This window comes from Dunckerocampus dactyliophorus, chromosome 12 (assembly GCF_027744805.1).
Source record: "Dunckerocampus dactyliophorus isolate RoL2022-P2 chromosome 12, RoL_Ddac_1.1, whole genome shotgun sequence".
Lineage (NCBI taxonomy): Eukaryota > Metazoa > Chordata > Actinopteri > Syngnathiformes > Syngnathidae > Dunckerocampus > Dunckerocampus dactyliophorus.
Window position 1 is genome coordinate 24,625,831 of NC_072830.1, and position 13,481 is coordinate 24,639,311.

The 13,481-nt window shown below is 38.9% G+C and overlaps 1 protein-coding gene across 3 annotated transcripts in view; it reads right to left on the reverse strand.

Annotated features, from left to right (window-relative positions):
• The window catches only part of LOC129190979 (F-BAR and double SH3 domains protein 2-like), a 55,859-nt gene that overhangs the window by 30,004 nt on the left and 12,374 nt on the right, over positions 1–13,481 (reverse strand). For all 3 annotated transcript variants that reach the window (XM_054793855.1, XM_054793853.1, XM_054793856.1), the window contains exons 3-8: positions 12,330–12,375; positions 3,827–3,906; positions 3,494–3,638; positions 2,297–2,430; positions 653–707; positions 369–497 (exon numbers count right to left, since the gene is read on the reverse strand). In XM_054793855.1, the coding sequence (XP_054649830.1) occupies positions 369–497; positions 653–707; positions 2,297–2,430; positions 3,494–3,638; positions 3,827–3,906; positions 12,330–12,375 (589 nt within the window). The remainder of the gene's footprint in view (positions 1–368; positions 498–652; positions 708–2,296; positions 2,431–3,493; positions 3,639–3,826; positions 3,907–12,329; positions 12,376–13,481) is intronic.

Sequence of the window (13,481 nt, forward strand, 5' to 3'; positions counted from 1 at the left end):
TGTCTTTTTCCTCTTTAGGGACATTAAAAAAAGAAAGTGACTTTGAACATAAAAACAGGATTTTTCTCGCAGAGTTTTAATTCAAAACAGCTCAGCACTTTCAATTTCAAAACTCCCTCAGAGCTGAAAAAAATGTCTTCTTTCCTGGAAATTCCCTCAGGACATGAGCAGTGAATGAAACTCTTAAGCCGCATGTAATAAAAGAACATGTCATTGTAGCGTTAGAAACCCACATGTTTAGCTGCCTGAAAGATATTTTAAACAAATTTGCAGATCTAATGAAACAAGAAGTGCATAGACTTAAGACATGGGAAATTGAGTCTTAGAGTCGATTCCCTCAGATATCTTTCAATCATTTTCTGTAATACCTGTATGCAATACAGCAGGTCTGTGTGGTAGTAGCGGTCATGGTGAGCATTGGCAGCAGCTAGTGTTAACAAGTAGTCATTCCTGGCCTGTGTTGCCTTCGAGTTACAGTCACTTCTCTTTGCTTTCAACTGAAAAAACAGAAGCACAGACAGACACATTTTAAATTAAATTTAAGATCTCATCCAGGATGCAAACTGAAACAGCTTTAAATGTTTTATAAAGGTTTTTAACATCACCACATCATTATACATACTGTACATCTCTGGGTGAAGAGCCCTCTTACCTTTACACTGGCTTTTTGCAAGCTAATTCTTGACTGAAAAAGACCCAGCTTAGACCTGAGACAGAAACAGCAATAAATCAATTTTGACCTGAAACATCATTTTGTCTATTTCCTAGGTTCCCAAAGTGGCGTACGCCTAATTGGGGGTATGTGAGTAAAAATGAAAAACAATTAGTGCCTAACCCTCACATTTGTGAGTGTGCCTGAACACCGCCTCTCAACGTCTGCACTGCACAGAGCAGAAAGCACGAAGGAGACAAAGCATGAAGTTGTTGCATTATACGACCAAATAAGCAACTTTGATGTTGTGCATTAAGAGTGTTTAATCTAATTTCATTTATATTGCGGTTCCTATCCCCGCACTGCACAGCGGAGAAAACATCTCACTGCTTGTGCGTGTCTGGATGACGGAGTGGGGATCCCCCTCAAAAATGAGGCTTTATCACTGGTTGTGTGTATTTTTGTGCTTGGGATACCCGTTTATCATGTTTGTTAAACGTTCCCCTTCAATTTGGTATCAAATTAACATGCAGACTTAAATCATAGCAATCCCGAGTGGACAAAAAAGGTGCAGCTCAAATTTTTTTTACCCAGAATTACTAATAAGATTACGTTCAAGATTTCAAGTAAATTAAGGTTTATGTTTTTTTTAAGTGTGCAGGAGTAGGCGGGACATGGCTTCAGGTTAAATGTCTGACGGAGTATGCGACTGTGAAAAGTTTGGGAACCACTGCTCTAATTGTTTCTATTCATTTACATTCAAATCAAATAATTTTGAAAAACGGGTTTATTATTAGAAACTACATATCCTCAATACGAAGACAAAATGAACTTATTGAAGACAGTCAATTTTATATTTAATCATTCAGAAGCGGAAGTATGACTTATTCAGACATTTCACCACATTCAGGTGCTCAGCACAAGAGCATTACAAACTATGTTGCCTTTTGAAAAGATACGAAAATGCTTAGAAATATATTCATTGTTGTGTTTCTAGTTTGTAGGGCTGTAGCGCTACACTGACACCAAAGACATAATTTTGGTTGCCTTATCTAACATGAAGCAGTGCAGTTCTACACTGCTTAAAGTAACTGTAATTATACTAATATAGTAATAATATTATCTCCCTGTGAATGACCAGCGGCGAGCCCAGGGTGTAGACTGCCTCTCACCCAAAGTCGGCTGGGATAAGCTCCAGCTCAACTGTGATCTTGAACAAGATAAGCAGTAAAAATGACTAAATACTATTATCACTAATATGGCCTAGTGTTGATGTTGATACAACTCTTGTATTGGTTCTCATTAGATGAAGCAGATGATAACAATGATATAAGGACAGATCTGCTCTCCAACATAATAAAAATATGTCAAATGTCTCATTTATAAAATAAATTAGTGCGCCTTGACGGCAGTAATTCTCAGCCTGATTCAGTAATCATAATTCAGGTGACATCAAGCAGACCTGATAAGGATGCTGACTGTCTGGGTTTTTTTGTTCCTCACTGCATCTAGCTAATTAATTCACACATATAATAGAATCCTCAAACCTGTTTGCATGTGTGTTACATACAATATACCATATTTCCAGTGAGCTAACAGATGGTACCGGTATCACACATGCGCACATTGCTATGGTGAACTTACTTGGCTTCTATATCAGCCTTTTCCCGTACTGCATGGGCAACCTGCTCACAGTCATAGTATTTTTTCTTGGCTTTGGCTAATTCCTTCACCGACTCCTGCAGCTCTGCCTGAATGCCACTCAACTGATCAATCATCTGTGTCAGGGGATAAGAAACACAGGGAAGCAGTTAGATAGGTTATATGTACAGGTATTACATTTTTCTATGTTATTACTCATGGGTGGGTATATATCAGTTGTTTACTTATTTTTTGTACAGTGTTCCTTCGCTCCATCGTGGTTCACCTTTCACGGCCTCGCTGTTTCGAGTTTTTTTAAAGCGCAATTTTAGTGTTTTTTTTTTTTTGCAGCATATGAACGGGCATTGTGTTCTGCGTCCTGATTGGCTAAGGGAGAACCCGTGCATTGTCTTCTGCATCCATATTGGCTAAGGGAGAACCCATCCATTGTCTTCTGCGTCCTGATTCGCTGTAGACCATTGTCAATCAATCTCCTTTGTGCTGAACCGCCGTGTTTTCTGTTGTGTGATCGCTAGCAAACAGCTTGCTGAACTCTGTATGTTTGCACGTTTTCTCACAAACAAAACCCACAATGTTGACGAAACGTTCTGCACCCAAAAGGCAGAGGAAGCCAGCCATCGCAGGAAAAGTTGGACTTCTGGACATTCTGAAGGAAGGTCGAAGTTACGCGGCTGTAGGGCGCCATGAGGGAATAAATGAATCTTTGGTTGGAGGAGGAGGATGAGGAAAACAGGACGACAGCAACAATATGTTTTGACAAGGATACAAAAACGGTTCAGTGGAGCGGCGCTAGGACAAAGCGGCACGGTCAGAGGAGTGAAATACACTAAATAATTTCTTGTGTCCAACCTCGTAGGTTGATCATTAAAATTCAAAGAAAGGTTTGAACTTTGAGTGTTTAAACAAGAGAGAAATGTGAGAAAATGTTCATGCCTGTCTGAGTGTATGGTTTTTGTCAAAAAAATCAAGTTGGCTACTTTGCGTATTTCAATTATCGCGGGCTATTTTGGGAACCTGTCCCGTGCGATAAACGAGGGAACACTATATCCCAAATGTAATAAATTTACTTTTAAACCTTTCTGTCCAACTCCTCCATAACTTTCTCTCATCCCTCCAGGAAGGCATGCTGTCTTCGTGATCTGATATGCATTATAGACATCACACCCTCTGTGTACTTACCTTTTTTAGCTGTTGCTCCTTGTAGAGTCTGACAGTCTTTGCAGGATCTGAAACTTGGCTCTTGTAGTTGTCACAAACATTGAGTCTGGACTGGCTCACCTGCACCGTACCCTCTAAGTAGGACCGCCACACTGCATAAACATTCCTGGTTGGGGAGCAAAAACCCAGTGGCACTGTGCTACTTGTATAACTGGAAATTCATGAAATTTTCCTGCAAAGTGGTGCATCACTACAATAAAGGGATTAAAACATGCTGATGAATGACTTTTTTTCTGTGAGTGCAATCTGTATAGGTAAAGTCAATAAAGAAATAATACATATTCACACACTGACCTGTAGTCTGTTCTCTGGTCGTCTTGATTGATTCCTGGCCAGTCTCGCTTTAGATATTGGCTAGCTAACTTCTGCAAAGCCTGAGAAGACACATTTGAATATATGAAATAATACAGTTAATGTTGTCTGGATTTTAAAGATGTCGCTGAAATAACAATAACATTATTTTCTAATACAATGTTCCATTTTCTAGGGGTGGGTGTCTTGAGACACTCAGTTCACGAGACGAGACGAGGTGATACACAAGATTGGGTCTACGAGAACGAGAGGAGACGAGATTTTCACATTACTTGCCATAAAGTACAATGAAAAAATATTTTAAAAAACGTATGACATTATATTGCAATCTACTAAGTTAATTTCTACTAATTAAAGTTAATTTCTAATTTCTAAATGGAGGATACAACCCACAAAGAAAAAACCATGCAGTTAGAAGGATTACATTCCATAACATTTGGCTTTTAATATCATCGTTGCAAGGGCCTGCTCAACGAGGTACTGGAATTAGGAACCCACGTATCTACATTCAATGACAGTCACATACAACACGAAAGACAGCAGGAAGTGGATTTCAGTATCAGCAGGGGAAAAAAGAAGAACTTCTTTGTTTGTTTTGGGTTTTTTTGTTTAAAAAAACAGTAATGATAGTAGTGATGATTGTAATAATAATAATAAGAACAATACAAAAATTAGCTGCTTTGTTTGTATGGAAGAATAAGTAGACAGTGAATTAGTGTATGTTGAATACAGGAAGTGAGCATGTGTGTTAGCAATTGATGTGATAAAGAGAGGGGGTAGATTAAAATAAGCTCTGCTTCTTCCTACTCCTCAATGTAAATTGTATGCATGTTCGAAATACATTAAACCATAACCATAACATTATAACCTCACTCAAACAATCGTCACCCTGTTGAAATTGTTTCTATAACAGTGAATGACCCTGCCAACAACAGCAACGAAGGCACAGTCATCTCCAATGCACAACAGTCAGGGCTGCAGTAGGGTGTAGCCTACATCTTCCAGAGTGGGTCACTGTGTCAGTAGTGACAACTTATCCACACATACACATTCTTTCCTGGAGTCCCTGCATATATCTGTGTGGACGTGTGTGTGTGTGTGTGGATGCGTGTGTGTTGAACTGAGAACTCAAACAGAATTGCTAGATCATTCAAATTCTTGTCATAGCCTGTGGCTTCTACTACATCACTATATTACTCGTACTCCTAATCACTTTTCATTTGGCATTTGGCAGTGGCTCAGGAGGTACAGCAGGTCGTGCAGATACCAGAAGGTTTGCGGTTCGATCCTTGCTCCCTCTACCCAGTTGTTATGTGTCCCTGGGCAAAACACTTCACCTACCTTGCCTCCACATTGGTGTATGAATGTGAATGAATGTTTGATGGTGGTCGGACAGGCACAAATTGGCAGCCACGTTTCCATCAGTCTAACCAAGAGCAGCTGTGTCTACAGAGGTACATTACCAGCAGTGTGTGGAAGGCCATAGAAAGGCCATAAAATGAATAATGGGTTCACTTCACTGTGAAATGCTTTGCGTACCTTCAAAAGAACTATATAAAATCAAATCTATTATTATTCTCTTTGTCAACTGAACCAGAATTCTTAATTTTGACTGCAATCGAACATTGTCTTTATGTTCTCAATTTGTCCCACTGCATCACATAAAGCATCTGTATTTTTGTATTTTCTACAAGACATCTCCTTCCTCCATCCTCCCTTGTCATCACCTGACAACCTCAACACTATGTTACAATGGAAGCCCTTTTATGGCCTTCCTGTGTGGTCATGGTAAGGTGGAAGTACACTTTTTAACACACACACACACACATCCTGTTTTTGTGATAAGAGAGGCAAACAGCAGACTCCCCAATTTCCCAAGACCACAATGTGTTGATACAAATTTAGTTAGTGAGTTTATTTGGAACATTACAACTATTTTCAGCATTCTTAATTGATCTTTACCAAATCAATATGTCCGAGATACTTTCCAAACACCACCTATACCTCAATTAATGTAATAAAGCCAGACATAAAAAGCAAAAAATGAGAGTTGCAGTTTCTGTTTCCTTCATACCCTCGCAATCATTTGAGCAAATAGCTCTACTGACGGTCACAACACCTTCACTTCAGTGTTTTTATGTCTTTTCCTGCTTTGCACACTGATTTTGCTATGGCCCATTTGTCCACACCATGCCAAGTCTGCATGCTGTGTGAATTTGCTGGATTTCCACTGGACCTGCATCCAAAATGTTGGCCATGATGTGCAGCTTACAGATGCCCGTCCTTGATGAGCCATGTCTAAAAAGTGTGTGTTTGAAGGTTCACACTTGCGCTGTGTGCGGCAGAATTTACTTTCATAAAGTTTCATATGAGCACTAATAATTAGGTAAGTAATAGGTAAGTAAGTAATCACCCTATATATCTTTTATTCCAGTCTGATGTTGGCATCCTTGTGTTTGAATGAGTTGAATTTGAGCTTCACCCTTTTTGTCCACTCACGATGGCTATGGTTTAAGCCTGCGCATTAACTTAACACCAAATTGAAGGGCGAAGTTTAACAATCATGATAAAGCAGTAGCCGAAGTACAAAAATACATACAACCAACAATAAACCCTCATTTTCGGGGGAAATCCCCACTCACAGAGACTGTTGCACCGTGCGGGGTTTGGAACACCAATATAAATGAAATCCTCAAGGTAAAACACTCTTAATGGCCAAAATAAACAGCAAACATATTTATTTGTTCATATATTCTCCTTGCGCCGTGAGGCGTTCAGGCGCAATCGTAATTGTGAGAATTGGGGCCTATTGCTTTTCATTTTTATTCAGGTACCCCCTTCCACAATTGGTGTACCCCACTTTGGGAACCGAGGCACTACAGTACGTGCTTGTCTGCTCCAATCCCCATACATTCTCAGCATCCTCTTGAATAAATGTACTTGATTTCCTCTCCATTCTCTACCTGTCTGCTCTTCTCTGTGCCAAAGGCCTCTTTGCCTTTTATGTGAGTGTTGAGGTGGGATGTCATCCACACCTGCAGTGGCAGCTGATTGCTCCCTTTGAATTCCACCTAGCAGCAAGTAAACATGCAGACGTGTGACATGATAAACAAGGTAATACAATTATGCAATTTATGTTGCTGTATGTTATGACTTTATAGGATGAAAATAAAATAAGGATAAAAAGTGTTTTATAACAATGGATTGGAGGGATATGGAAATGCAAAAAGTAACAGTGTGAGAGTGTATTGCAGTTTTCCTGGTATGAAGCTTCTTTTCGACAGAACTCGACCCACTCTGGTTGCCACTTGGCTCTACCTGCCTCGGTTTACCAATGTTTTTTCATATACAGCTCGGATTGCTTGCATCCAATTTTAGATTATTAAAATGTATCTTAGCAAAAAGAGATAATGTGTGGTATCAAATGGTTGTTTAAATTTGTTATCAATAGAAAACCAAAAACCATTGCAAAACACACCAAATAATGACAAACAACATTTCAACTTTATGAGCTGCTAATCTCACTGCAATCTTGTTTCCAGTCATACAATTATTTACTTTTTTTTTTTGTAGAACTTGTTTTTTTGCTGAAGAAACACAATATCTATTCATCAGACTTGCTGTAAAAGATTGTGAGTCCACTCAGGCAACAGGCACAGCAGGCTGGCCTTTTTGGGCAGTACAGTGAAGGATGACCCCAGCCTAAAACTATGCCAGTAATGTTCACTGTGGGAGGGCAACACGGAAACAACTCACATTTACACACTGACACACACACATACACACATTACAATTACATGCACAAATACATGGGGTTACTTCCATAGTTCCTTGTCTCAATTTTTTAACAATACTCTGTGAAGTCCCAGTTTACTAATGTACTCAGTCTAATGCGATCTTTGGCCAAAGTATGTCCACCTCCAAAAGGCTACGTGATGATAACACAGTTTTTATCTCATATAACAGCACAAATAGCACAACTGTTTTTTTAATGAAGCAGATCAATAATTTAGCTTTGATACAAAGTGGAATTGAATGTGTGTGAGTTTCCTGGCATCATGTCAACAGGTATTCTCCAACCAAGTTGTTTTCTTTTATAGATCCAGCACTTTGATAAAGAAAGTGAGAAACACTATCAAGTTCAAGACATCACTCATGTCCAACAAGAGTCGTCAATCATGGTAAATGCCGTTAAATGTTAATTTATGCCATTCATTCATCATTTATATGCGTTTTGCATTATTTTCTGTATGTAAAACCATAATTATTCTGTATTAAAAGTGTTTTGCGTTAACTATCTTGGGTGTCTGTAGCGGATTTATTGGATTTACATTGTTTCCGACAAGGAAAATTGTTTTTGTTACGATTTGGTTTTAGACGGACCGTTTGGAACGGATTAATAATGAAAACCCAGGCACCCATGTATATCAAATAATAATGCATTCATTAATTTTGATTAGATTTTACAATAGGATCTGGCCCTGACATTGTCAATTGATTTCATGCAATCATTCCGATTTCATGAGTGTCTGTAAACGTACTGACAAGAAAGGAGGTTATTTACATTGATAACCTCACACTGAGGGAACGTCTGGTCTAACACTGGTGAAGGACAAAGGTTAAATTAAAATGACAAGTGAAGACGCCTGTATTTGCACCCTCCTAAACGGGCTTGTCTCTCCTTTCCTTCTCACTCTTTTCCATCTGTCTGACTTGGTTTGTTTCCCAAGCCTGCTACTCAGTTGGATTTATGTCCGTGTTAAGTGTAATTTGTATGTGTTAACAGGCAGAGGCCAACTGGTCGAGTGCAGACAGTGATGAGTGGCAAAGGGGGCAACATGACATCATTAAATTACTGCATTATAACATAAAGGTGCAACGAAATACAGTATGTATCCAATCCATCATCAGTTTAAAAAGACACAATTTCATCACAAAAACACAGGCACAAACCTACAATTAAGGAAGCAGCCCATTGACTCTCTTTGAGTAGGGGCTTGTTGCTAGGCAACCACTATTTCTAAGGTGAAAAAGACAGTGTTGAGGGAAAAAAAGGAAGGTGAAAAGGCAAAGCAGGGTAGGGGAGAGGAAAAGACACACTGACCCTGTTTTGAAGGTGCTGACCACAGGTAAAATCCCTTTTACATAAAGTTCAACGTATTCTGAGGAGTGGGTGATTTAAGATAAAAGACTACATCCTGGACTGATCACCAGTCAATCACAGAGTGATTGGGAATGGGGCACTGACCTGGAAATGAGAGTGCCAGCTGCGTGAAAGTGATCTGTGTGAACCGCTACACTACCAATATGCCATCATACTTGTCCCTCTTCCTCTGCCTTGGTGACAAGCACAGACGGATGGTGCACCAGATGTACTATATCAGCTCTGGCATTTTGCCTTTCCAGTACAGAAAGTGCAAGGTACCGGGTACTATTTATATCAGCTTCTTAGCTGATACTTAAAGTTAATGTGTCATCACTGCTGTCATTGCTCAAGTCTTTCTGCAATGCTACATTTACTGAACTGAAGTCAATAAAACGCTAAATATACAGTATATAGATGAATCTCCTGAAAGGGGTACCACAGAGGGTGCTTCAAGGGGCATGAGGCACAGACAACAGAGATTTGCAGCTTAAACCAAACAAACTGAATAAACGGGGGAAACAGTGTTGAATACTTTCTTTGTGTCTGATGTCAATTGCAGCCCATTCATGCATAGCCACTTGGTGACATGCAGAAGTTCACAAAGATCACAAAGACGATGAAATAAATAATCCAAATATAATATAACTATAACACAATAACACAAACTATAAAATAACAGCTCACTGTGCACCGAACTCATTTTGCTGCATCCAAAACATGTACTTTGCCCAAACTCTGACAAAACGTGCACACTTCACAAATGTAAACAGCGTAGTTCACACACAATATACTGTAACTAAAATTGAATGGTGGAAGACTATATGCAAATGAGCTGACCTGTACATTGACACACTGTGAACTTCAGAGTATTTGCGTGTTTTTCGCTGAATTTTCGTCAACAATTCAGATAATAATGACAGTGACACTGATTCAAAATCACAAATATGGCATAGTGTCCATGACTACACTCAAGATTTCTACTGATCCATTTTTTCTAGTCAATACACTTAGGGGGAACTCTTTTGCTACGTCATGCTTCTGCGAAAGGTGAAGTGTGTTACTCTTGTGCTAACTGTGAAGGACACAGTGTTGAGTCTCGCACTGAGTTTGAAGCAGCGTCCATTCACTAGGTCTGCGCCAAGTGCGCCATTTTGGAGCATATTTGTGACAGTAAGATAAGGTAAAATAACTTTCCATTTTTCTTGCTATGTCACGCATTTGGTAGCCCTTTCAGGAGACTGACCCAAAATGTCGTAATTGCTTTTTTCAAAACCGTTGACTTAAAACTCATTTATTTACTCATACAAAGTGTAAATCCAGCATCATAGATAAAGAGCATTTTCTATGTAAATGTTGCAATTGAGATTTCAGTAAACAGTGCCCTGCTGTCATAAAATATACCAAAATCTGATATTTCAAGTTTTTCTTCATAAACCGAAACAGAACAGGTGCTACTTTAATATGCAAATTGGTAACAACTTTAACTTTTGCTTGCTATGTCACACTTTTGGTACCCTTTCAGGAGAATGACCCGTATGCATAAAATACAGTGGCCCTGCTGTCGCAAAGTAAGATAGTATGTTGTTAGGATTAGTACTGACGTCTGCGGAAGAGCGAGAACGGCACAGCAGCAACTCATGGAAAAAGTCTGAGCTGTTGTCACACACCTATTTTAGAACTCTATCTAAAATGACACACAGTGGTGACATTACATTAGCCTTGTACATGCAAGTGTTAAGACAAGACAGCGGTTTGCCAAAAATTGCTTATGTGTTAGTCTGACCCGAGACAAAGTGTCAGTTTTGTTGCAACAAAATAAGACGCTACATTTTCACTTGGTGTTCTGCCTCTGTGCACTTTACTCAACTGTGATTTTGGGTGCTCTTCTGAATTTCCAAATCCCTTTCAGGCAGGGGTGTCCAAACCTTTTCCACCGAGGGCTACATACTGAAAATCAAAGGACCACTGATATTTTTATGTATTTTTTAATTTTGTAATTACTGAAAGACAAAGCTTTGTTTTATTATTCGTTATTGATATCGACAATTCAGCTTCTTCTGTTTACATTTTTCCTTTTTGTTCTCTTTTTGCTGTTTTTTTTTGTTTTCATTTTATTTGTACAATGTGCCACAGGCAGGCCTCTCACGATAACAAATTTTGCTTGTTGATAATTGTGCTACAAATTATCGTCGATAATCGATTTCACCAACAACAATTTTTAGATCATTTTTTCATTATCTGTCATGAGAGATGTAGTTCACATTTGAACTACTATATGGTATATGGTACTCAAGTATAGTGTACGATGTACGTATGTGAGACATGAGCTTGACACAAAAGTATGTATGTTTTTACAATGTAGCCAGCGACACTGCAGCCCTGACTTTGTGAGCGGGCACCATTTTACACTGTTTTGTTTGTATTTGCAGATCAAATGCCTCAGTAAGCGTTGACTGTTGGGACGAAGGCTTCGCTGCCCGAGGCACCTACATTTGTAGTTTTTTTTCTCAGTTGAGAAAACTATCGGTGTCGGTTGTCGGTGTTCATGCGCTCACCGTGTTCATTCTGTTTAAAACCAAAATGTTCCCACACTGTGGCTGTCGGCAATGGCTTCCGCCTCAGAAACCATCGCTTCTGCGCCTTCTTCATGTTGCCGTATGCTGCCTCACGTCTGTTGCCCCACGAATCTAGCTGCTAAACGCTGAATAAGAGTACTTGGTGTCTTGCTCCTTTAAATATAACCTTGCTTACTTCTAATAATTTCCAGGGTATATACAGTAGTTTGCTAAACACACCTTGTTAATGCTAGAATTGTGTTGAAAGTTACAAAAATATGCACAAAAAAACAAAGAAAAAGCAACAACAACACACACACATGCACACACACAGTTAATCCTTTGATGCTCACTGAGCTGAGGTCTCATGGGACGTCAGGCACGATGGCGGTCCCAACTTCAGAGTTTAGTGTGATCTACAGGCATATTTTTTTTAATAAAACATGATGGTTACATTCCAAACTGGTTGACTTCAGAGGTATTTGACCTTGAATGCTTCACTGTCCATCTATTTTACATTTGTGACGACTTTGTTATTTGTTATTACACATTTGAAGGTGCACACAAACAAATTTCCCAGTACACAACTTATACTGGCATCAGAAAAGTGAACCTTGTCCAGAAGTTCATATTCATGCCAAAAATGTGCATTTGTTTTGTGGGTCTTAGTGCTGAAATGAAAACCTTTCACATTTATTTTCCACTGCAACCAATCATTCCACAGATTTAATCTGACAATTTTCAGCAGTTTTCCTACATGCAGGAAGACAGTAGCAAGACATACCTGTGCATAATCCCTCTCAAGCTGTCCCTTCTTCAGACTGTAGGTCCTGTAGGGAGACAAAGGCTTTGTCAAGTTTTTGAACAAGTATACAGACAAGTCTTTCAATCTACTGTGCACATTATTTGGTTATCATATTAAAAGCGTCTTATATAGGGAGGGAGCTTATGAAAGCTCTTGCAGAATTTCACAGATTGTCTAACATATATTCTACTTAATTATACATTCATTTTGACGAATAAACAAATTACAGTCATCCCTCGCCACTGTGCGATTCGAATTTGGCGGCTTCACTCTACGACAGTTTTTCAAAATCGTATTAATTGTTAAATCATGCTGTTTCATGGTTGAATACGGCCCATTAATAGTCAAAAACTATACAGTAATTTTCAGTGTATTTGCCGCTACTTTTTTCTCACGCTCAGATGGCGCCCCCTACTGGATAAATATGATGCCTGTTAAACTTCTGCTCAAGACAGAAACTAGGAATACTGGCGTCGAGTCCTGCGTCCGCATGCCTTCCAACTCACATGAACCCCGAGTTGCGTGAGGGTGCGAGGGCCTGTTCAACGCGTGCTTTAATTATTACTTACATTACATGTATTTTATATATATATATATATATATATATATATATATATATATATACATATATATATATATATATATATATATATATATATATATATATATATATATACATATATGAGTGTTAGTTCATGGCATGAGGTAAATGTAAAAAAAAACATATTTTGAAGTTCATAAACAGGTTTTCTATGCTCATGACTACAAAAATATTCAATTTAGAAAAAAAAAGGAATCCTTGGCCACGGAAATTCACTTGTCTGGAACCAATAAATGACGAATTACTGTATAAGTAAAACTGGCTATGGTAATCAGACAAAAGGTTGATCAAAAATACAGTGTGTAAAAAAATAACTTGATCATCTTTAACTTTTAATTTGAATTTTTGCATTCAGTACAGATGTGAATGTGAGTTTGCATGTGTGTGTGTGTGTGTGTGTGTGTGTGTGTGTGGCCTAAGGCAGATATAAGGGTGTAGCGGATTTAGTAGTTGGATTGAGGACACCAAGTTGACTCCCTGAGTCCACAAACTCGTCATCGTGCTCTCTCTCTCTCTCTCTCTTCCCCCTC